At 38.8% G+C, this 22,655-nt stretch overlaps 1 protein-coding gene across 5 annotated transcripts in view; it reads left to right on the forward strand.

The window, feature by feature from the left end:
• Positions 1 to 22,655, forward strand: part of PPP2R2C (protein phosphatase 2 regulatory subunit Bgamma) — a 194,488-nt gene that overhangs the window by 147,585 nt on the left and 24,248 nt on the right. For all 5 annotated transcript variants that reach the window (XM_063401587.1, XM_063401591.1, XM_063401589.1 and 2 more), the window contains one exon: positions 17,222 to 17,386. In XM_063401587.1, the coding sequence (XP_063257657.1) occupies positions 17,222 to 17,386 (165 nt within the window). The remainder of the gene's footprint in view (positions 1 to 17,221; positions 17,387 to 22,655) is intronic.

The following is a 22,655-nucleotide window of genomic DNA, read 5'->3' on the forward strand; positions in this document are numbered from 1 at the left end:
AACAGTTTATATGTGGTACTTCAAAGTCCAGCTCTGTCTGATACAATACAAGCAACTGTACTTCTGTACTTTCATTCTTTGGTAAGACAGATCAAGATTATTTGGCAGCACAGCTATTTGGAGTAGCAGTGTGGCTCTGGCAGTGCCCTCCTCGCAGCAGCTTCACCCTCCAGGCTTCTCTCTGTCCTGGAAACTTTTACATGTGACTCCACTGTGTGTTCTCCTCTCCTGTCTGTCCTCTTCTAAGGCAGACCAGGGGGTCAGACCAAGCACAGCAGTCTCTGTACACCGGTGTATGATCACCAGATCACACTCCAGAATGCTCATGCAAGATAACTGCCTTTGGCAATTCCTTTTCTTGTATTAAAGCTATTTCATAATCCATGGATTGCCAAGACAAATGTTCCTGAAAAGTTTCAAAAACCAAGTAAATAGTTATTATAGTTCATGAAGACAACACGAATTTTTAGTGTCATTTTCCACACTAAGAGCTTACTGACAGAAATATCAGCCATAAATGAATAATTGTATGCACACTGCCTCAAGCATTAGCCCACTCCTGTGGTTGAGTATTTACTGGTAAAATGTGTTTGAAGGTTTCTGATTGATTAAAACATGATAAAGTTTATAATGACACACTTATTTTCTGAGTATGTTCTAAGAATGATGATTAGAGGGAAATTAGGAGTGTGTTTTTGAACTTTATGATAGGAAACTTTTCCTGTGTCTGAGACAGTGGCTTTGAGATACTTGGATTTCTGTCTTGGATTGGTATATAGGTATTGCTGCTTCTTTTACACTTGAATGAAAATCTGTGAGGATGTCATGAGAGAGTTCAGACAGTGCTAGGAGATGACACTAGGTAATGGGATAATCAATTCTAGAGGCAAAATGTTCCTGCTAAGGTGCCCGTGGCAGCAGCAGGTTGGCTTTTGTGGCTGGATATTGGTATGTATTCAGGAGAGTAGGCTGAGTTAAAGAGGCTGTACCCACTACTGTTTCAGACAGTATAAGCTGTACCTGTCTGTACTCAGTTGTCAAAAACAGGTCATCAGGCAGATTACTTTTACTTAATTCTTTGATAAACAGAATTTTGGACATAGATATTCCAAGAGAAGGTGAGATAGTTACAGGATATTGCTCATATTGGGGAATTAACTGGGAGGCTATGATAACTGGAAGAAGGGAATGAGTAAGTTAAACTTGCATCATTCTCCTGACAGGTGTCTTTCTGTCCATACAGAGCCCCGTACATCTTGTAAAATTTCAGAGATGTGTTTTTCCTTGGATAACAACATTTGTCCCTGAAACTGCATTTCTGTCCCACAGAAAAACTACTTACATAAAAATCTCCTGGAAGTAGATGAGCTTCTGGTAAAATCAGTTGCTGTGCCAGTTGCAATTAAGACTAGACATATTAAGGTGAAAAAATTCTGACAAGCAAACAGTTTAAATTATAAATGATTGTAGCTGGGCTTGGTGCCTCCTATAACACATTTATGGGGATAGGCAGGAAGAGGCTGAGGCTGTTTTAAAAATGCATGTTTCACATCTTTTTACTGAATGCAAAAGGGAAATGAAGCATCTTGCTGTTTTACATTCAAGGCTTGATTCCTTGAAATGCATGTTTAAAACAATAAATAGAAACCATTTTGGTTTGAAGTGGATTTTGTTAATGAAGAATCTGGCAGGGATGAGTTCTTGTCGTTCTATTTTCCCTCAGAGGCAGCACTGCTACATATAATGACCTACAATCTGTTTACCCAAGAGGCTGGTTGTGACAGTGACACAAACAACAAATACAGTGATTGAGTTTTTGGACATTGAGTTCATGTCTGAACACCTTTACAAACTGCATGGGAAAGGCTGGAGAAAGGCTGAATCAGCAGCAGTGTGTTGAGGTATTTTACAAGTAAAGTACTTTACCCTGTAGAATTTAATTTGAGAACAGTTTGGTTATAACCATCGTTTTAGCAGTTTTACAAATCACTGGCCATTTTTCATTTCTTCGAAAATACAGAGTAATGGAGATCTTTAATTCTCTTTCTGTAGTCTATGGGAAAATATTTGAAATCAGCTTTTCAGAATTTGACCAGAATATTTACCTTAGGTAGAGCCTTAGGCAGAAAAAATACAACTAGTGCTTTTCTGATTTGCATTTGTATTAGTGTAAGCACTAGCTGAGGTGAAAAGCAGACAAGTGAGTTTATGCTATGCCAATGTACATTTTAATGAGAAGTATGCAGGACTTCTGTACATTGCTTCCCCCTTGCAAGCAGGTCTGCTCAGTATTTGAGCAGGAGGAGGCAAGGGAGAGGTGGAGGTGAGAAAAGAGGAAGGGGGAAGGTTAGCCTGGTAAATAATTGCACATACTAGGATTTTCTTCAGTAAAAGGTTTAATGTATTTGGTTGTGTTACGGGAAGCAAGAGTCAGTGACCTTAATTATGGGTGATATTCTGCACTGGAAAAGAATTAAGGTAAGGGTTGCTCTGTTTATTAATGTTTGGTCTGAAATGGTTTAGCAGTGTTGCCCACAGTTTAAGCCTTTAGATAGTCATCTTGGGTGAAGTGAATGAGAAAAAGGGACTGCCAGGAGCATACTGATAAGGCTCACTTGCATTTAGCAGCAATCTTTGGACTATCTAGCTGCACTAAATATTCTTTATGAGAATGTATTTGGATTGCTCACAGAACTGTGCAGCTCATAGCACTTGAACTCCCTTCATTTCCTGGTAGCACACTCTTTCACTCTAGAGGCTGTCATGGCATTGCTATGGAAACAGCATTGCTGTTTCCAGCATGTGCTCATCTTGAGACTCATCTTGACTAAAATACTCATTTCTCAGTCAGATCAATATAGTCCAGGGTTATCCTGTTTTAATAAAAAATTCCTTCTTGTGTGTCCCAAAAGGGTTAAGCTAATTAGCAAATCACCATAGGGCCTTCTTGTAGTCTAATGTATTCTGGTATTTGAGGCATATCTTGGATAGTCGGTTTGTTAGGCACCATGTCTTGGGAAAATGAATTTACTTAAGAAGTAAACAACGGGAAAAAAATGGAAAAACCCAAAGTAGCATGGTACATTGATGGAGACCAAGTTTGTGGTAGCCCACTATGCATCTGAATGTAGTGCATATATAGAGCAAATACAGAGCTGGGAGAGATAGCCAGCCTTACAAAATCCTTGTACCTGCCTCAATGCTAAGTGTGTGAAAGCTAAACTGAAAGCAGATCTGCAGTATTGTCTTGTTATTTGTAGAGGAAGTTTGTACCCTCGAGTGAGATAAGGCTGTTTGTATAAAAATGCCCGAGCCAGGATGACTGTGCACAGGCTGTGTGCACAAGGATGCATTTTCTGTTCTCTCAAAAGCATGTCTGTACATCTGTACTGTATGAGAAACTGCTGCCAGCCCTCCCACAGCACTGCTTTCCTACAGAACACACCTTCTGCTTGGGAGATGGCAGACCTTATTTCTCTTTTGAGAGCTCTGTGTAATCCATGTTAGCACTTCCTATTCTGTCAGGAAAAGTGTGTCAATCTCTTATCATGCATTTAAAAGGTGAATGTTATACCACGGAGTCATATTCCAGCTAGTTGCTACTAGCAACGTTTGACTAGCTGTTCCTTAAATTTGTGTTCTTTTGTTCTTTACCTCCTAGAGTCTCTCCCTCTCCCACAGGCTTTGTGTCTCTCTCTGGTGAAGGAGGATGAAGATGTCTGCAAAGCTTAAATCAGGTCTGTAAGTTAGAGGATTGCAGAGGTGCCATGTACATTGATCCCATGGTTTGGAGAGCTCTCTTATTCTAGCTCTTGAGAAATGATTGCTTTGCCTTTCTCATTGAAACACTCCTATGAGAACAACTGAGGGGGGAAAAGCTGTTTTAATGAGCTGATTAGATTCCAGGTTGATGGGATTCCCTTGCTAGACTCCACTTTTTCAGAACAGAATATTGTCTGTCTAGTAAAAGAGTCTTCTACTAAGAGCTGACAGTGGCAAACCCAAAGATTTTCATATCTGACTTGTAGTCCTTCAGCCTTGTAGACCCTTGTCTTTCCCAAGAATTTTCCTTTTATGTTACTCTTATCTGAAGCAACAGAAAAGTTTTTCATGAGAAAAATTACTATAGCAGAGGGAAATTCATTGCTACCCATTTAGCAACAATTCACAATGTATTTCAGGTTGTTTTAAAGTGATCTGATTCTCAAAGCTCTGCAAAATTGCAGATTCCACCAACTTTGCCTTTTAACTTTTGGGTTTGAGATCTTGTCAGTTTATTAAAAATAAATTATTTTGAAATTGCCTATGAAACTACAGATACCAAATCACCTGGTAACTTGAGGTTCATTTACACTGGTGTAGTTCAGTAATAACTTTTGCTAAGATGTAATGAATAGATTAGCAGTAGGTGCTATAGTTCTTATATAGGTTTTATTCCTAATGCTTATTGTTTCTGTGTCAGCAAAGGTATCTATGAGGGGCAACAGGCCATAAATCATACACTGAGGCTTAGGATAGGAACAAACTCCAACATAAAGCTCCATAAAGCGCTGCTGATGGGACCACAACAAAGTGCTGTATAGATATGATAGTGTTAAGGGTACTTAGGAAATCCTTGAAATGATGAAAAATGGCCCCTTATTTCTGGAAAGCTTCTTTTCATTTAGTAAGCAGAAAGTATAAGCAATTCAGATCATCTCCAGGACTGGATACAGCACTCCAGGTGGAGTCTCACCAGTGTGGAGTAGAGAGGTGTGGGATTATGCCCTTTTCCTGACTTAGAGATGGGGCAACTGAGAGGCATTTTAAGAACTTTTATTCTATTTCCAGTTTCATGTGAAGGGTGAGATAATACGGATGTTACAATTCATCTATCTAATTCACAATTCTTCTAATTGTGATTCAGCTGTCACAATTAGAAGCTATTTCTTAATTACAACACATTATAAGCATTTCTTGGCCTATCAGTTTCTGCTATACAATGCTGTAAATGCTTTAAAGCTAATCATCTAAAATTACTCTTTGTGGGTCTTACTACAATGCATCTTTCATAGTTCTATTTTTCTAAAGTATCTAGTCTTATTTGCAAGGCTGTCCTTTGAAACTTCTTTCTAGTTCAGTTTCTCTCTTAACAATGTCTGTCCTATTATGTGGTATTTCTTAGTGAGCATTTCTTATCTTAAAGTTTGTATAGAGATGCATACTATGTGAGCCTTCTATTAGGCTTTGAGAATTCTCAAAAAATCCATTTCCCAGAGAGGGGCAGAATCCCCTCCCTTGGCCTGTGCCCGCGGTACTTTGGGTGCAGTCCAGGGCACGGTGGGTTTCTGTGAGTGCACCCAGCCTCTCATCCACAGCATCCCCAGGTCCCAGGGGCAGGGCTGCTCTCAATCCCATCATCCAGCCTGTGCTGATACCAGGCTTGCCCTGACCCAGGTGCAGCACCTTGTACTTGGTGCTGTTAAACCTCATGAGATCCTCTTGGGCCCACTTCTTGAGCTTGTCCAGGTCCCTCTAGATACATCCTTGGTGTGTGTTTTTGGCTGGGTGTTAGGAAAAATGCAGTCGGGATTCTTTTATTGAAATCACACAAGAAATGTGTTTTTAATGTCAGTCAAGGGATTAAATTGGTAAATAGGTAATAGGTAAACAGTATGTGCAACTGTAACTTGTCATATTCTCTAAACTTCTCTGAACATCATCTCTGCACAGAACCCTGATAGTAAACAGAGCCTTTAGTGAACTCTCAATGGACTCATTTGTAAGAAAAATTCTGTGTGTCCTCAGTGCAAAGTGCCAAGAGAGAACTGCATTTCTAGGATCACTTAAATGACTCTGTCTAGTAGGCACTAATGTAGATAGAGCTTCTCAAAAAGGCACTGAACTGTCTTCTGCTTCTGTTGAGGCAAAACTACATCCAGTTCAGATACAATATTATTTCTGATGTGGTCATCATTATTTAGACTATCTTAATTGAGTACAGCTTTTAAACTTTGCAGAGTAAGAACAGGTGTGTGTTTACCTTTGAGCTTGTGCAAACTGCAGTCTTTGTAACTAGCTATGTAACTCAAATACTGGATAATAATTACAGCAGTAAGGCTGTGTGAGTGGGCACTATAAAGACCTTGCAGATTATTTGTTTTCAAGAAGTACCTAGAAGTCTTCGCATCTTTTAGGAGATCCCTTAAATAAGTTCAGGTTTAGGGAGCTCTGAAAACCATGACTAAACCTGCAGGAGTAGTCTTTCAGTACTTTGTTTGGTTTTGCTTCTTGCCAGAGGACACTTTGTGATCCCTGTCAGAAACAATTGCTTTTAACTATTCTGATTACCTTAAATTGACTTCTGTCTTAGGAGTTTGACTGTCAGCCAGTCAGAGAGAATTGGTTGACAGAGCATGACTGATAGCCAAAGGAGCAATATCAGAGCTAGTTAAGCAGTGCCTTAGCATTGACTCCCTGAGTGAGATCCTCCTGGCCATGCAGCTGAAATGTGTATTGCAGCAAAAGCAAACAGTGCATGGCTGGAGTGGATGATACCAGTCATCAGGGCATGGAATAGCATTGTGGGAACATTCCCTATCTAGTCATCCTCCAAAATAAATAAATTGGAAGAGTTGAATTTGGCTGTGAAAAACTAATTACAGCTAAGGTCTTTGCATACTTGGCAGTGACCAGTCTCTTTCTTTTTCTGTAGTTTCTTTTAAAGAAGTTAATTTAAGGTGATTTGGGCATAGCTATAGCCTTGGGATAATCACTGCACTGTAGATTTATTGTTTAATAGAAATATTAATGTGTTAATCAGAATACATAATTTTCTTACTTATCACTCCTGTCCACACACAACTTAAAGTATGTGACTGTGTTATTCTTCTAATGGATTTCTGTATCCAGCCCTCTGTCTTCTCTAAATGCAGCTGTCCCCAGATAGACACCCAAACCTATGATTTCATTTCTGCAGAGGTAAGGAAAAACATAGCCTGAGGCTTTAGAATGGCCTTTTGAAAGTGTATAGTGAATTGTAAAAAGAAAATTGATTTGGGTTGTAGCAAATGATAAAAAAATAGTGTGAAATTCTGAGCCTGTAAAAACCATTTCAGGATTCCTTAATAGTGCATTAAAGATCACAACTGGGATTTCACTGAATTCATGTGTTTGTAGAGTGGTCTAGGCAATGTGACTCTAGGAGATACTTAAAATTTTACAATAGCTGCAAAGATGTCTTTTCACAGATCGCTTTAGAGCCAATTGCTTTCCCATTTAACAGGGATGGTAGCAAACAAGTTATTGTTTTTTATCAGGAATGCCCTTTAAAATATCATTATCTCACCATTTCTCAAGTTTATTGGTATGGAAGAGAGAAAGAAAACTTAACAGAGCTGAAATGAATGTTAGCATCAACCACCAGATTTCCTTTATCACCAAAGTAATTTCAGGTATTATCCAAAATCTGAAATCCTTGGCAGAGACGGTCTTGGGAGCTATGTCAAAGAATGTTAAATTACAGATAAAGGATCACACCATGGCACTGATCCTCATCTACACAGCACTCATATTTTAGAGTAATGTGACTGCAGTCAATGAAGTTATTCCTGTGGAAATGGGTAACAGGATTCAGTCCAAGATTTATTGTCTTACTAATTTTATTTCTTCAGCTGATGAGTTTTAATCAGTGTGTTGTCATTGTGGAAGCTTTTAAATTGCATGCTTCTGTTTCCCTCTGGATTAATTTCTCATGGAAGCATTTTGAAAATGAGCCATTCTCTGTTGTCACAGGTGCAGCCAGTGTATCCAACTTGAAAAACGTGTATTATGAATTTATTGAAAGTTAGACAAAAAAACCCATTTACACAGTTTTAGGTACAATTATATGAAAAGATAATGTATAAATAATTTAATCAGCTCTGCCAGAGGGGAGAATTCTCTTAAATGAGTCTAATTATTCTAATTCCCATGTGAGTTTGGACTTGAAATTAACCTTGCAAAGCACAATCTTTCTCAGAGTATTAACATAAAAAAGAAGAAAATATAACTTACTTTGCTCATTAGCTAAAAAATCTTTAGCTTGAAGAGTACTCATACAAAGACAGATGTCACAGAATTGCTCAAATGGTCATCTCAGGTATTGTGTCGAGTTTGAAGTCTGTACCTGTTTATTCTGTGTGAGCTGTCACAACCTGAGACCCTGGAAGCTTTTCTCACTATTAAAAGAGCTGGGACACTCTCATTAATGCACACATTACTTTGTGTTGTCATAATACACATGGGTAAGGACTGCACGTGAAATTGCAGTAGTTTGAGCCTTTGGAATACAAATGCTCAGTAAATAAAGGCCATATTAACTTTCACAAAGTTGTAGCACCGGTTTTAAGAATAAGTCTTTTTTGACTGTTGTCATACTGCATGCTGATGGGCATTTTTGAAAATCCTTTCAAGTGAATTAAGCAACCAGATAATAAGATTTTTATTCAGGTATCTTATGTAATGTGCATAGGTGATTTAAATGTAAGTTTTATTAGTGTTCTTAAAGCAGCTATTTTTCAGAAGTATCTGGCTATTTTTGAAGATGGTTTTATTTCACTACTTCTGTAACAAGTATGCAGGGAAGAGGAGAGCTTTATGCTCTGAAAGACACTTCTAGCTAGCTAAAGTTTGCAAAAATGTATCATTTGTGATTTGAATTGAAAAATCAGTAAATATATGGAATTACTCCAGTCTCGTGCAGTACAAATACTACTGTATATTTCGGTTTTCTGAAATGTAAATTAAAGAATAAGTTGTATGTTGTGGAAGAAAAATAGCCACCAAGATGTACTAAAGAGTCTATACCCTGCAGCTGGAATTTCTGTCTCTGCTTTTATTTGAGACAGATCTTCCTCAGCTACATAGGATTTTAGTAATTACCAAGAAGAAATTTCTTGATAGGAATTGCATGTTACCATGTAGGTTATTCATTAAAAAAAAAAAAAAGATGTTTTATCTCTTATTCCCAAGTTATGTGGGGAAAAAAAATCCCTGGCTATTTTTAAGATGGAGTTTAGGGAATTTTATATGTCATATTTCTCTGTACTACCAGGGACTCAATTCAGTAAACTAAGCAGATCCCTCTCAGTTTTCTGTTAAGCATCTAATGTATTTCAGGAAAGGTCTGTCAACGATGAGATTATATTGCTTTTGTTTATAAATTATCCTTGCCTTATTAATGTTGAATCACTCTTTTCTTGGAACCTTTGCCAGTGTGTCATACATGATGCCACTTAACCACACTGTGTAGAACAGCACTGCCTAAGAGAAGCTCAGCTGGGGGACTTAATAGGGCTCCTCTATTAATAATTTATATGTACCTGAGGCTCTTCTGGTATTTGTGTTCCAAGTGTAACATTAAGCGTGCCACAGTAGTTTCAGACAAATCATAATCAATTCATATGCAAATATATGAACTAAATATGACTTTGCAGTCTTTCAGTGACTGAGTGACTCCAGGTGTACATTTACAAAGGCAGGCCTTCCTCTGTTGATTCATCCACTTAACTTTTCTTTCAGCTCTGTATACGCAGATAATGATGTCTATGCTCTTGGAAATTTGAATCTGCATATGGTTGTTGCTGAAGCAGGCATGTGACTGTGTTTACAGCTGAAAATGCAATCATTCCATTTAAAAAAGCAAGCCAAAAATTCTGTTCCTAAATAAGGTTTTCTAGTATCTACTCCTAAATTCATTATTCCTTAAGTAAATCATTGTTGCAATGTGTCTGAACAGGCCTATCTGTGATAAAGTTTGGATGTGACCTGCACCATTTAAAATGGGCTCCTTCCTAGCAGTGCTACTCTACAATTCTCTGCTTTCAGCACTTGGTCAAATGTTGCAGCTACTCCATAGGCAGTTTCTCTTACATATTAGAGTTGGTTTTCCTCAACTTGCTTGCAGTGAAGTCTGATGTTTACTGAATTTATGGCAGTAAAAGCAATTTCCTAAAATTTTACTAAGTACATATAAAAGATGTTGATTCTTTTTTCAAGTAATATTTGTGTAATGGAGGTTTAGAGTTTCTTGCTGCTGTTTCTTTCTTTTTATCCTACCTAGATAATAGGAATGCAAAATAATTCTAATGTTGCAAAAATCAAAATGAGACCTCTCAAATTCAGAAGGAGTTTTTAGACCAGTATGCATTCTGGGAGAAAGTTGCAAAAGTCTAATGTAATTATGAGAATAATAATAACGACCTCTCAAAAACAGTTAATAAAGAGAACCAAGTGAATACTCCCATGACTGGATAGCTGCAGGTAGGAAGGAGAGAGACCACTAGATCAGAATCCAGTCTTGCTGGCTCTTAAATTAACCTTTGCCAAGCCTTTGCCACTTTCTGACTCAATTTCATTTTCTGTAAAACATTAGCACTGATGCTGACTCTACTTTGCTTTAAACCTAATGAATAGAAGATGTTTCTAATACTACTTTGAATTTCTTGCCATATATCTCCAGTTCCAAATGAAACTTGAGACAGGAGTTCCAGAAGGTTCAGCTTTGGCTCAGAAGTTTGATATTTAGGTTACATTTTGGAACAACTCTTGTCCCGTCATCCTGAGGCACTCTGGTTTTTATCACTGCCAGATAAATCAGTAACATCTTGGTTCCTAAACACGTAGAAAGGGTCTGAGTGTTCACCTTCATGCTCCTCATGTGTTATGGTGTAAGTGTTGTGGTGTTAGAAGGCAGAAATAGAGAGCACAATCAGGCATGACTGTGACTGGAGTGTTACATACCAGACTGTGAGGAGACACGGGCATCTTGTACTGACACTGGTAAGCTGAGGATAAATGTGAGGCCGTTGCCCAAGGAGCATCTGCAGAGCCTTTATTACCTACACTGAATAAAAGTGCACAGCCAGTAATACAGGAGGATGTACTGAATATATCATCCTGTCTCTGGATGAGCTAGATCTCAACCTCTTGTTCAGCCAACACAGCCAAATTCTCTTTTGTGGCTAGTTCTAGCTGAATAGTTTATTGCTACTGCAGCCTTTTAGCTATGACCATGACTTTCCTTCTTCCACTAACAGCTCTTTGTCATCTATTTTAGCCTATAATCCTTGACTTAAGAAAACTCAGAAGTCCACAGAACTGTGTTAACATTACTTAATCTCTTCTTTGTATGCTCTTTGTACGTGTTCTTTGTATCGTGAGCAATCCCTTTGTGTTTGCACAGCACCTAATGTAATTGGCTATGGTTTGGCCTTCCACATAGAGCTAACAGGCCCCATAGTGGTTTTTACTCTTTCTATATCTCATAATCCTGATATGAGGAAAACTACCGAAGCCTTTGTGCTATTGTAATGGCACTGGCAGAAAGCCTTTGACAAAGGCATTTTATTTCCAATCAAAATCATGTAGTTTAAATTGTATTTTCAGCAAATCACCACCAATGTTAGACTGTTGACAAAGTTCCCAAGTGCAGTATGATCTCTGAAGAATCACTGTTAGAAATACCATGGAGTTAATAGATTTGGGCAGACATTAGTATGCCAACTTAGTATGGATCAATACCTTGCATTAACAGGTATTAGGTTCAAGGCAGCTGGGACGAGCACACACTTATGTAGTTCCTGCTTTTGTGGTCCAGAAGAGTCAAATGATGCAGAAAATGTAACTACCACTTAGTTTATTGCAACTAATAAAACCCATATAGTACATGATTTTAGTGGAGCACTGGGCAATGCTGTGCGATGGAAAACATTGACACTGTGGCTATTAGGAGTACTTGGAATATAAATACTCTCTTTGCCTGAGGTAAAACACTGGAATTTGAAGAAAAGGTCAAATCTATTAACCTATTGACAGCTCATTTCAGGACCCCTTGACTCTTGGACAGCAGGCCTGAAATACAGAGCTTGGGAAGCTGGACCCTGTCCAATGCTGTCCACAATGTCAAGCTATGGCTGTTGCAGGATTGTCATTCAACAGTGAAAACATACAGTGTATCTATAGGAAATGGGAGAAAGGAGTTGATGGGTATTGAAAAGTTAGGGCTTGTTTCTTTTGTTGATAATAAGATTGATGTAATCACACCATGATGTTGTCAAGCACACTGAGGCCTTACAGACCCAGCATGGAAGAAAACTGGAACCATTTGGAATTAGTTTTCTTAACTGCCACATGGTGTAGGAATGATATAACCATCATGTAGGAAGTGAAAACCTGGTAGAGCTTGGTTTGTAGGCATCACAGTTCCCTCCTTGTAATGAAAATAGCGTGCACTAAATGACTAACAGGGAAAACCACTCAGAGAAATGCCTATATTAAAAGTGTAGAGCCTCAGCAGGACCACAGTAATCAATTACTCTAAACTGAACCCCTGGCAGCTTCCATGAATTGCTATTGATTTCAACTCCTAGTCAGTGAATCTTTCTAGGGCTAGGCTGAAATGTAGGTGTGAGATGCAGACAAAATTAGTAACCTGAACAAACCTCTGTGGAAAACACAGGGAACAGCCAGGTTTGGTAAGATTTGCTGAAGGTTATTTTTGAAAGTGCTTAAATTTGCAAAATCCTAAGTCCCACGCAGGGATAAAAATGAAGTGTCATATCAGCATATATTGAAATAAGAAAGAGGAGAATTTAATTTTTCTTGTGAAGTTACTGTGGAAAATTTTGTCTGGCTTTTTAAAGAAAGCCTCTCCTCCTCCATTGCAGTTGAATAAAGGGGGGAGGGGGGCAAGTAATTTTTTTTTCTCGAGCCTTCTTCTGACCATAAATACTATTTCTTTCTTACAGTGAACCCACAAGTCATTTAAAAATTATTCCAAAATAATAATAGAAGATTCAATTCTTTATATGCCATAGCTTGTGAGCTACAAATTTGTTCTCTACAAAATTCAGTTTCTTGTAGAATTCCTTGATGGTTTTAGGAAGGCGAAGCAGCTATTTCTTTATGCATACTGTTCACTTCAAAGGGAATTTAATCTGTTTTGAGGAGGCTGCTATGTTTCCATTATCATACAAGGAAACTTATTCTGGGACCTTTTTTGCTCAGCAGGAACCCTGTGTATTTTCCACATTCTCATTATGCATGTTTTGGCATGAGCATAAAGCAGGCATGCTCATTTATATTCTAGCTGATCAAGAGGAGAACTCTGATTAATATGAATTTTGGATCAAGGTGAGGGTCAACTTTGTAACCTACAATAAAAGGAACTTTCTGGAGTGACTTCTCCCAGAGGGGAATATTTCTGTTAGATCAATGGCCCAGAGGCAATGGAACAAATTTTCTTCCTCCTGTTGTCCTCATTTTGCTATCAGCTGCACAACAGCAGCACACAATACTGAGTTAGAACTAAACATACCATATAACTGAATTGTGTACTCAGATCACATTCCTCACACTGCATATCATTGCAGGTTGTTAATCATGCCTTTCCTTATGCTCTTTCCTCTCTTAGAATTCTTCTTCTCTCCCCTTCCCCCCTCCCTCAGATCTTTCCCTAAAGCCTCCTCACAGCCAGGCCCTGCTCTGCTCACTCTCCTTTGTTATATTTCTGTTCTTGAATAATCTGGGGAAGGCACCATAGATGTTCAGCCAAAGTTAAGATTACATTGCCTTGGAGTAGCTCTGTTGCCTTTTCCAAAATTGCCTTTCCTGGTCTTGTAGCTCTACTAACCCAACTGTGAGAATCATCACTCACCATTGTAGTTGCCAAGTGTACTTGGCTTTTATTTCCATTTTGCTGTGGAGAGCATCTCTAAGGTCTGCTGGCCTCTTCATAGCTTTACCCTGTTTCCTGGAGCCAAGCAGGGGAGGACGGGTCTGCTATGTAAGACAGCAGATAGTTAAGAGGGAAGGACCTGTTCTACTTTTTGCAAGCAAGAATGTATTTTCTATTCCTTGTTTTAATGTTAATGAATTAAAAGACTGCCAGTGTAATCTAGCCCATCACTGGCAAGGTGCCAGTTCAACCTTCCCTTGGTACAGCTATCTACCAGGGATCGAAATGCCTTGTTCTTGTCAAGCATGTGTGGGAGTCAAAGCAATATGAACATCTTTTTCATTTCCTTAGGGGAAATTTCTACCCTGTTAAGGCAAAGAAACACTGACTTTTTTTAGGACAACAAAATTATATCCTAGCACACTGTCAATGGTGAACTGAACTCTGTTCTTTCTGTCTTAGATGCCTTTGACCCTAGGTGTTTTTTCCATACTCTGAAAGTGAAGCAGATCACATGTGGTACAACAAGAGTCAGATGTGACTGGAATTTCAGAGGTGAGTGCAGTGGGGGAGAAGGACAGTGCCCCACTTGAGACAGCCCTCCACAAGCTCTGATTGCAGGGAAAGGCAGTAGGGTAGGAGACAACTACAGATTTGTGCTATTACCATAGTTTTCTCTTTAGCAGTGGAGTTTTCATATAATCAATATCTGCCAGATTCCCTCTGTTTCGTGCTTTTCAAGTTCACCAAAGGCCCTGTTTTTGAAGCACACTGTCTGGTCCAGTTTTTTAAATTCTGTTATTTTTTCCTGCCTTGCAATGCTGTGCTTAAAAGGAAGAAAAGACACAAAGGGAAGACAGAAAAATAGAAATGAGAAATGTCTCTTGGGAGATGCTTGCCCTTACCATGTCATGCTAGTTTAAATACAGTTCCCACACATCACATGTCAAGCTGTACTTGATTGTTTTCAAATAGATGGCAAAAATCATGAGAGGAGGAAAATGTTCTTTTGTGTGACATATTCTTCTTTTAATATATTGGGTTCTGTAGCTGTCAAAACAAAGGCTGTTTTTCCATCTATTATTACAAATGTATTTGGGCTAAATCTCATCTGCAACTCTCTAGTCCCTTGGTTGTTTACTTCAATAGAGTGTTACTGTTTTAATTTTTCTAAATCTAGTGAAATTATGAATTTTCATTTTTGCTATGATCCTCAGTAGGCAAATGAGTTTTTTCTCAGTGGAGATTTAGATCATGTCTGGAAATGCAGTATGTTTCAAGTGTTTTCTGCTTTTCTGGCAGGAGGATGGAATATTTAATTTCATTATTCAGCATAGGTTTATTCATTTTACACAATGAAAGGAAATTCATCAATAGCATCTTCAGCATCCAGAAAAATGATACTTACCATGACTGTTTCATATACTCCATTTATATTTTATATCTTTCTCATCACTCAGCAATTATTCATCTCTCTGCTGAGAGGTGAAATTCTTCTATTGAGTTACCATAATTTCTCTGAACTCCACAAAGCAATTCAATCCCTGAAAGCTTTTACTTAAAGGTGTTTCTTGAGACAAATTCACCAAATACACATAACTGAAGAGAGGATATTTTTTCTGTTGATTTTCAGAATTATTTAGTGATGCTTTATAAAAGAGGTAAATCAATGTTTCTACATCCTAACATTCATTGCACTTTTATTAATCATGATGGATTCTTGGAGATGGATGCAAATGTGATACTACAAGTGAGTAGGAATGCAATTAAAATGCAACATTAATTCATTCCCAGTTGTTATTAAATGTCACAAGATATTAATAGTTTTTGCTGATATTTTCCTTTCTAAACCACATGGGGAAAAAAAGAAAAAAAAAACCCAAACCCACAACAGTGTGATGTATGCACAGTCATCAAGATTATTATCTCTGAATCTTTTGTACTATTTCACTGTAGTATTCCAGACCTGTATTTTTGGGAAAGATCAAAGTATGGAGTGTAAAGGTGATGATAGACTGTATCCCATTCCCACAGAAATCAATCAAAGGTCTTTGATTGGTCTTCCATTTGGGAAGTGGTCACAGTGGGAACAGAAACAGGCTTAGTACCGTGATATATGATTTCTCTCACCATCAATAAAACAGATTTTCTCATTTATCTTATCCTCTGAGATGTTTAAATTTTGAACGTCAGCTGATTCAAATTTTATGTTCAGGGAATCCAGGCACTGAGATGATTTGTGTGTGGGGCACTGCACTGGGACTCAGTAGGTCTGGGCTTGTTCTGTCATGCATTTCCCATGTGATCTTATGCAAATCCTTTATTCCTTCTCGCACAAACTCATCAGTGAAACAGGGTAATGTTACTCTTCTTGTTCGAAGGATTTGTTAACATTTGGATGGCTTATCTGTAGCAGATTGCTGAGGGCCATGTGAAAATGCCCTATTTAATTTAAAATCTTATTTAAATGTACTGCTTTACATATATATCCTTCTTTCATTTTATGCTTGTGTATCTATTGCTTTCTTCCAGCCCCCTCGTGAGACTCTTACTTTCCTTCTTTTCTCTGTAAGCAGTCTTTCACAGACTGGCCTTCTCCCCAGAAAACAGGCTCAGTGTGAGTCCTGGCTTTTAAGGCAGGTAATGTGTACGGGTGGAGATATAAGTGTTGGAGAGGCACCATGTGAGTTACACTTTGTATGGTAATCTAGCTTCCCAAGCTGACAGGTTTGTGCTTGGGAAGCTAGATGCTTGATGTATTTTTGTTCCAGATGATGTTCACTTAAATGATTCAGGTGGACGATCCTCAGTCACAGAAATTCATACTGATTTTGGTAGTGGGTGTCATTTACGTAAAAACCTAAGAATGCCATTTCGGATACTTCCTTGTAATATTCAAATAGCAAACCTAATACTGTGAGTAATTTTTTAAAGGAAAATGTATTAGTATATATTCACCCAGAATTATTTGCATAAATACTTCTTCATGTATTTGCCACCTGTGGCTTTGTAAAAAAAGTACCTTTTTTTTTTGAGTCTTTTACCTTATGCTACATGTATTTTTTAGTTTAAGTTGCATAATCATAAAAGCCAATGTTCCTTAATGGAGTGAGCAGATCTGAGCTGTGCATTGTTCTCTCTCAGTCAGCGTAATCTGGGATAGAGCAGTGGTTTCAATAGCAAGTGCAGGAGATAGAGCTACCTGCTCTGTTAGTTTCAGTGAAGAATTGAAGTGAGAATTCTATGTCCCTGCAACACATTTCTTTGATGTCTTTGCACAGCACGGATAAATGGTGACCTGCTAATGGCATCTGCAGTAAAACCCTGCAGGCTTTGAGTTTTACATTGCTCTTTGGGTTTGGTATAAGTGGGCCAGGTATGGAACTTTAAAACTGTTCTACTGCCAAAAAAAATGAGTGTATCTTTAAAATCATTACATGTGTGTACATTTGCACGCTTCCTTCAAGTAAGAGTCGTGGTTTACCTGCAGACAACTGCATTTTCCTTGATGAAACTTCCATTCAGACATTGTAGATATAAAGCCAGCCAACATGGAGGACCTGACAGAAGTGATTACAGCCTCTGAGTTCCATCCCCACCACTGCAATCTCTTTGTCTACAGCAGCAGCAAAGGATCCCTGAGACTCTGCGACATGAGGGCGTCGGCTCTCTGTGACAAACATTCCAAGCGTAAGTCCTTGCTCCATGGAGCCCCCGATGCCACTGCACTCTTACTCTTCACAGACAGCACGTAGATGGGTGCATACCTCAGGGAATTAGTTTCTCATTTGCAGGCACATTTGAAAACAGCAAAAGGAAGAGTTTTTTTCACCTGTGCAAGTATTAGCTATGAACTTGGTAACAACTGTGTCTGTGACCGGTTGCCCTTACAGGTCTTATTGCAGGGATCGGGGAAGAACCCAGAACTCTAGTGGAAGAGAGAGGATTCCTAAGAAAGCAGAGAGGATGAGGGAGTATTTAGGTAGATGAGCATGCTGGTTTGAATACACAAGACTGTTCTGAATGCTGCAGCAAGTAAATTTTGATTGTCAGACTGCCTTCAAATTTTGAATCTGTTTTCTGGATTAGGAAATCTCAGTGTCCTTAAATGTAGCCCAGCATTTCCTAGATGTATTTTTTCAATATTATGTCTGAACAGACTTAGAGGAAATGCAGTAAGTAATCAGGTGGGGGGTGAGGAGGAGGGGAAGAAACAAAAATTGGGCTGATATGGAAGCTGTCATCAGTCCTACGTGATTTTATGTATTCTGTGAAATTTTGAGATGAACCACCAAATCATGCTAGTTCGTATCTGAAATGTACATAAGAAGTAGGAAGTAAAATTTTAAAATATGTGACTGACTTTGTTCTCAAAGTAAAAGCTGAAGAAAAATACATGTTTATATTGTCTTACTCTCAGCTCTTTATGGTCTAGAGAAGACAGACTGTGGTTCTTCCCACCAGTAATCTGGCAAGCCTGGGTACTTTGCCTTGTGCAAACCCTCATCTTCTGAGAAAGACAACACCCAGACAAAGGCATCGTGTGGGTGGTTGCTGAGAACCTCATGAGTGAACTGTGGTGGCTCTGCTTTTGTCACCTTCAGGACGAGGGCTCTTCCAGGACACCTCTGTCCCACAGAAGGGGTCATCAGTTTCTTTTGCAATGCTGAAACATTGGAAGGAAATTTAAGAGAAATTATTTTAGTACCACAGCACATAAGAGGTTTTATGCCATTCAGTGCCTACTTGAACCTGTTTGAGATTGGCAGATCTTGTTAGTGGGGGCAAGAGGGGAGGAAAAAGCATGTGAAGACTTATATGAGACGTAAGTGGTGCACAGATATCATACGTATCCTATTTTTAAAACTGAAGGAAATTAGGTTAAAAGCCTATGACTGGGCCTTTTGACTGCAAGGAGAAATGCACATGCTCAGAACCTCTTAGGATGTGGTGTCCAATTATAAAAAATGAACTTTGAGGACAACTTCCCTAGCAGAGAAGTGTTTACCTTTGTTAGCTGTATCTCCTTGTACTTGTAGAGTGAATTCAATATCATGAAGTGAAATGTAAGCATGACACAGTCTGACACAATGCTGTGAGTTATCCTGTCCCACTTAATTGTTTTGTTCTGTAATACTTCCATTTTTTCCTGCTAATAAGGCCTCCATGCCCCTGTAACTCAATGCCAAATGCCAATCAGAACTTATTAAAGCTACAATACGGCAATGCTGGATGAAAGAAGGCACTTTATGCCAGAAGGGAGTGCAAGGTCTAATGGTCATTGATTAAACCCCATTTTCCAGATCTATGAGTTAGAAAATAGACATTTAATGTAGCATTGCTGCACTGAAGTCGAGTCAAGCTCATTGAGAATCTGAGTGTGCACAGCACAAAAGTGATACAGCAATGGTAGAATTTCCAAAGTGTTGAAAGGAGTAGGCCCATGTACTGCTGATTGGAGTGGTTTCAGCATAGCTCTTAAAGACAAGCAATGTGATTTATATACAGCCCTTAGCATCCTAAAAGGACATATCAAAAACCAGTTTGCAAAATCAAGTTATTTGTATGATGGTCTCTCTGGTACCTTGAGTGTGCATCTGATTCCTCTTTGCAGTTGCTCAATTTACAACTGGTGCATATGCATCATCAGTACCCTGCTCTCCTAGCTTGCCTTGTCTTTCAGTCTTTCCCCATAACTAACTTCACTTTTCAAGCAAAACAGCACAACTGGAGTTGCTGTAACCCTCACATTGTGCCATGCATCCCTGCTTTCTCAGCACAGTCTAGCATCACTGCCTGCTGTATTTTTAATGCTGTTCCAAGATTGTAGTGGGTGTACATATTTTAGGGATGAAAGATACAATATAACACTTAAGAAAAGTACCTGGATAATGAGTACATGCAGTGAACTTTTGCATTTACTCTGTTTCCCCTTATTTATTCAAATCTCTGTAGCTCTCATAAAGTTCATTGCAGGTCTTGGGGAAAGAGCCCTTCCAGGTTGTACAGGTTTAGAGAGTGTCATGAGTAACTACTGTGCCATACTGTAAAAATAAATTACATATTAAAATCTGTAGTGAAAGTCAACCAACACAGGATATTAATAAATTATAATGTCTTGAAGGTTTCTGGTTTTCTAAGCTTAGTGGCAGAATCTCTTTTTTGGCATTAGTGACAGCAGCATTACAAGGTTTCCCTTATAAATCCTCATGGTTTTGACATGGACGAGATGAGACTACTTCCATATGTACTCATCCTTGATGCCTATGCTGAGATTTAATAGCAGGCTGCCAATATGTGTGATGAGTTGTAATGGGGATATCTGAACCTTAGAAAAATTATCTCAGACCACCAAATCTATTTATAAAGTGTTGAAAAAATATCAGGTCAGTAGCTGAATTTTAAATGGTCATTGAGATACTGATAAGCTGTGATAAAACGTGTTGTGTCTCTAATAAACTACCTGAAACTGCTTCTTATGACAGCCCTGTGCACAGATTGTGCAGTGCTGAGTGAGGATCACAGGAAAATCTTATGTAGCCGTAGCAAATGTGTCTCAGGGAAGCACCACTCTGTAACCACAGAGCAGGTACATATTGGTGTTCTGTGTCATTAGCAGACTTTGCAGGCAGTGGGAGAGGTTGCCACCAAAAATGTTCTGGAGAGGAGGTGCCAAAGACATGAATGTCCCTGCTTTAGAATATTAGAGGACTGGGACTGAGGAAGGCGTTCTTGCAGTCCATGATGTTGTAGGGAAAGATTAAAAACATTTATGGAAGTCAGACTCAAGCAGCAACAAATAGGGGAATAATTTAAATAATATGGAACCTTTCAGTTAAATAGTGTACTTGTCAAAGCACCCAAAGGTTGCCTTTGAGATGTCATCAGGCAACATGTGTGGCAGTGCAGTGTAGAAAAAAGGCAGTATATGGAAATCTGTGTCAGCAGCAGAAGTGTCATTGTTAAAGCAGTCAGCTGGGAACATTGAAGAAATAAAAGAATTAACCCCCACCTCAAATTCCAAACATTTTTATGCAAGGGTGACAAGAGAGACAAGCATAGGGATACTGTTGCAGTAAGACCATCCTGACTAAAAATATACTTACAGCAGCATTTGTTCAATTAACAAGTAGTTACTAATTTGGTTTTTATTTTTTTATGGCTAATATTGTGTTCAGAGGTCCTCGTAAATGTGCATGCAGTTAATATCATTCTTCCAAACAGCTTGTAGGCTAGATGAGTACATATGGCTGTTTCAACAAATCATACAATAAATCAGTCAGCTAAAGAAAACTGAGCTTGAGCATGTGAAGTCAGAAAAAAAAGGTGCTTTTTCAGTAGTTCATCAGAATTATTAAACCCATTTTTAAATGGTAAATATAAATTGTATAGTTATGCAATAGGGAAATCTAAGCCCCACAAGAGTATAACTCCTATTGATATTTTGTGTAGTAGCCTTAACATCTTAAAGTCATTGCATACTTCAGAAGACGTAGTAATTTATTTAAATTCTGTATGTTGCTTTAAGGGTTTTTAGTATTCATTTCTTAATATGTATTTGTAGATTAAAACCCAGTTTCTAATTATCCATTACCCACATGCAAAGTTTACAGCAAAATACTTCAAGGAAAGAAGAGCTGCAGTTTCAAGTTTATTGCTCTGTGTACCATGGTGATCTTAAACCCCCAAATTTTGGAGTTGTGTAGCATTAGCCTCTGTCACCATGAGTTGGTGCCTTCTGTCCCCCAGACAGACTTCTCAAGCTCGTGTCCTCTGGGTCTGCAGCAGGAGCTGTTTAGAGCCCTCCTCCCTTGACCAAGGGAAGCATTTGTAGGTGAGAGGAAATCCCAGCAGCCTTCCCTGGGCTCTCCCTGCATGGAGCAAAGCGTCCCAGCTGGTGCATTCCAGCCCCGTGGGTTGGACATTCGGGATCTTAAAAGCATGAACTGGTTTTGGGAGCAGTGCAGAGTGAATTCCAGGTTTGGTCTGCGACTCAGAGATCCCATCTGAAAATGAGGAGGGTGGTTTTTCCACTGAGAGTCCTGTTCCACATTTTTATTTGAAATCCAGGCCTGAAAGAAATGCCAGCCTTTCCCCAAGGATAAATGCAACTGTCCTGTCAGTCAGGCATGTAACTCAGTTGGGTTATCTACTGGCTTTTTTGAGATTACCTTTGATTTTAAAGAATTCAGAATTGTGGAAGCAGCCAAGACACAAATTAAGGACAATCTACTTAAACATGTTGAATTTTAAAAGTTGAATTAATTATATTTACCACTTGTTTAAAGCAGGTTGGAATTTCAGAGACGAGACACCTTTCAGACCTCTGACTGAATAATGATTATCTTTCATTTGCAACAGAGAACAACCAGATGCACAAAAAAGCCTGTGACAGACTATCCCTGCTGGATTTGCTAATTAATATTGACCTTTCCAAATGAATGATGCTTATTGTCTGACTGAAAAAGAGACAACTTGTTTTTCGTCTGTGTGAGCTTTAGATGTAAAATAGGCTTTTTATTTCTGCATCTGGTCTCATGTCAGGTTATCATCTGAGAGAAAGAGACAGTCATCACTCTCCCTTTAGGCACAGAGAGGGCCCTGTCAAAGTGATGTCCACTTCAGGCAAAATCTGCAAGGTTTCATGTGGCAGGAGTGAAACTTATCTGAGCTTCTGGAATGATTCCACCCCGTGCTTGATGAGGGCTTGTTCTCCTTATCCTAATTCTGGATTTATTTTTAAGCATACACTACAAAGGCAAATATGCATCGCTGATTTTATATCCCCAATGAAGAAATGTGCCCGTATCCTGACAATTTGGTAATTATGACTGTCACTAAAGGTCTGTTACTACAATTTCATGCATGCTAAACTAGATCCTGGAGCAGATCCTTCCTTGTGCAGGAATCCCACCGAAATTTGGTAACAGATTGCCTTTAGCACGGGCTCCAAAGCTTC

This window comes from Prinia subflava, chromosome 7 (assembly GCF_021018805.1).
Source record: "Prinia subflava isolate CZ2003 ecotype Zambia chromosome 7, Cam_Psub_1.2, whole genome shotgun sequence".
NCBI classification, from domain to species: Eukaryota; Metazoa; Chordata; class Aves; order Passeriformes; family Cisticolidae; genus Prinia; species Prinia subflava.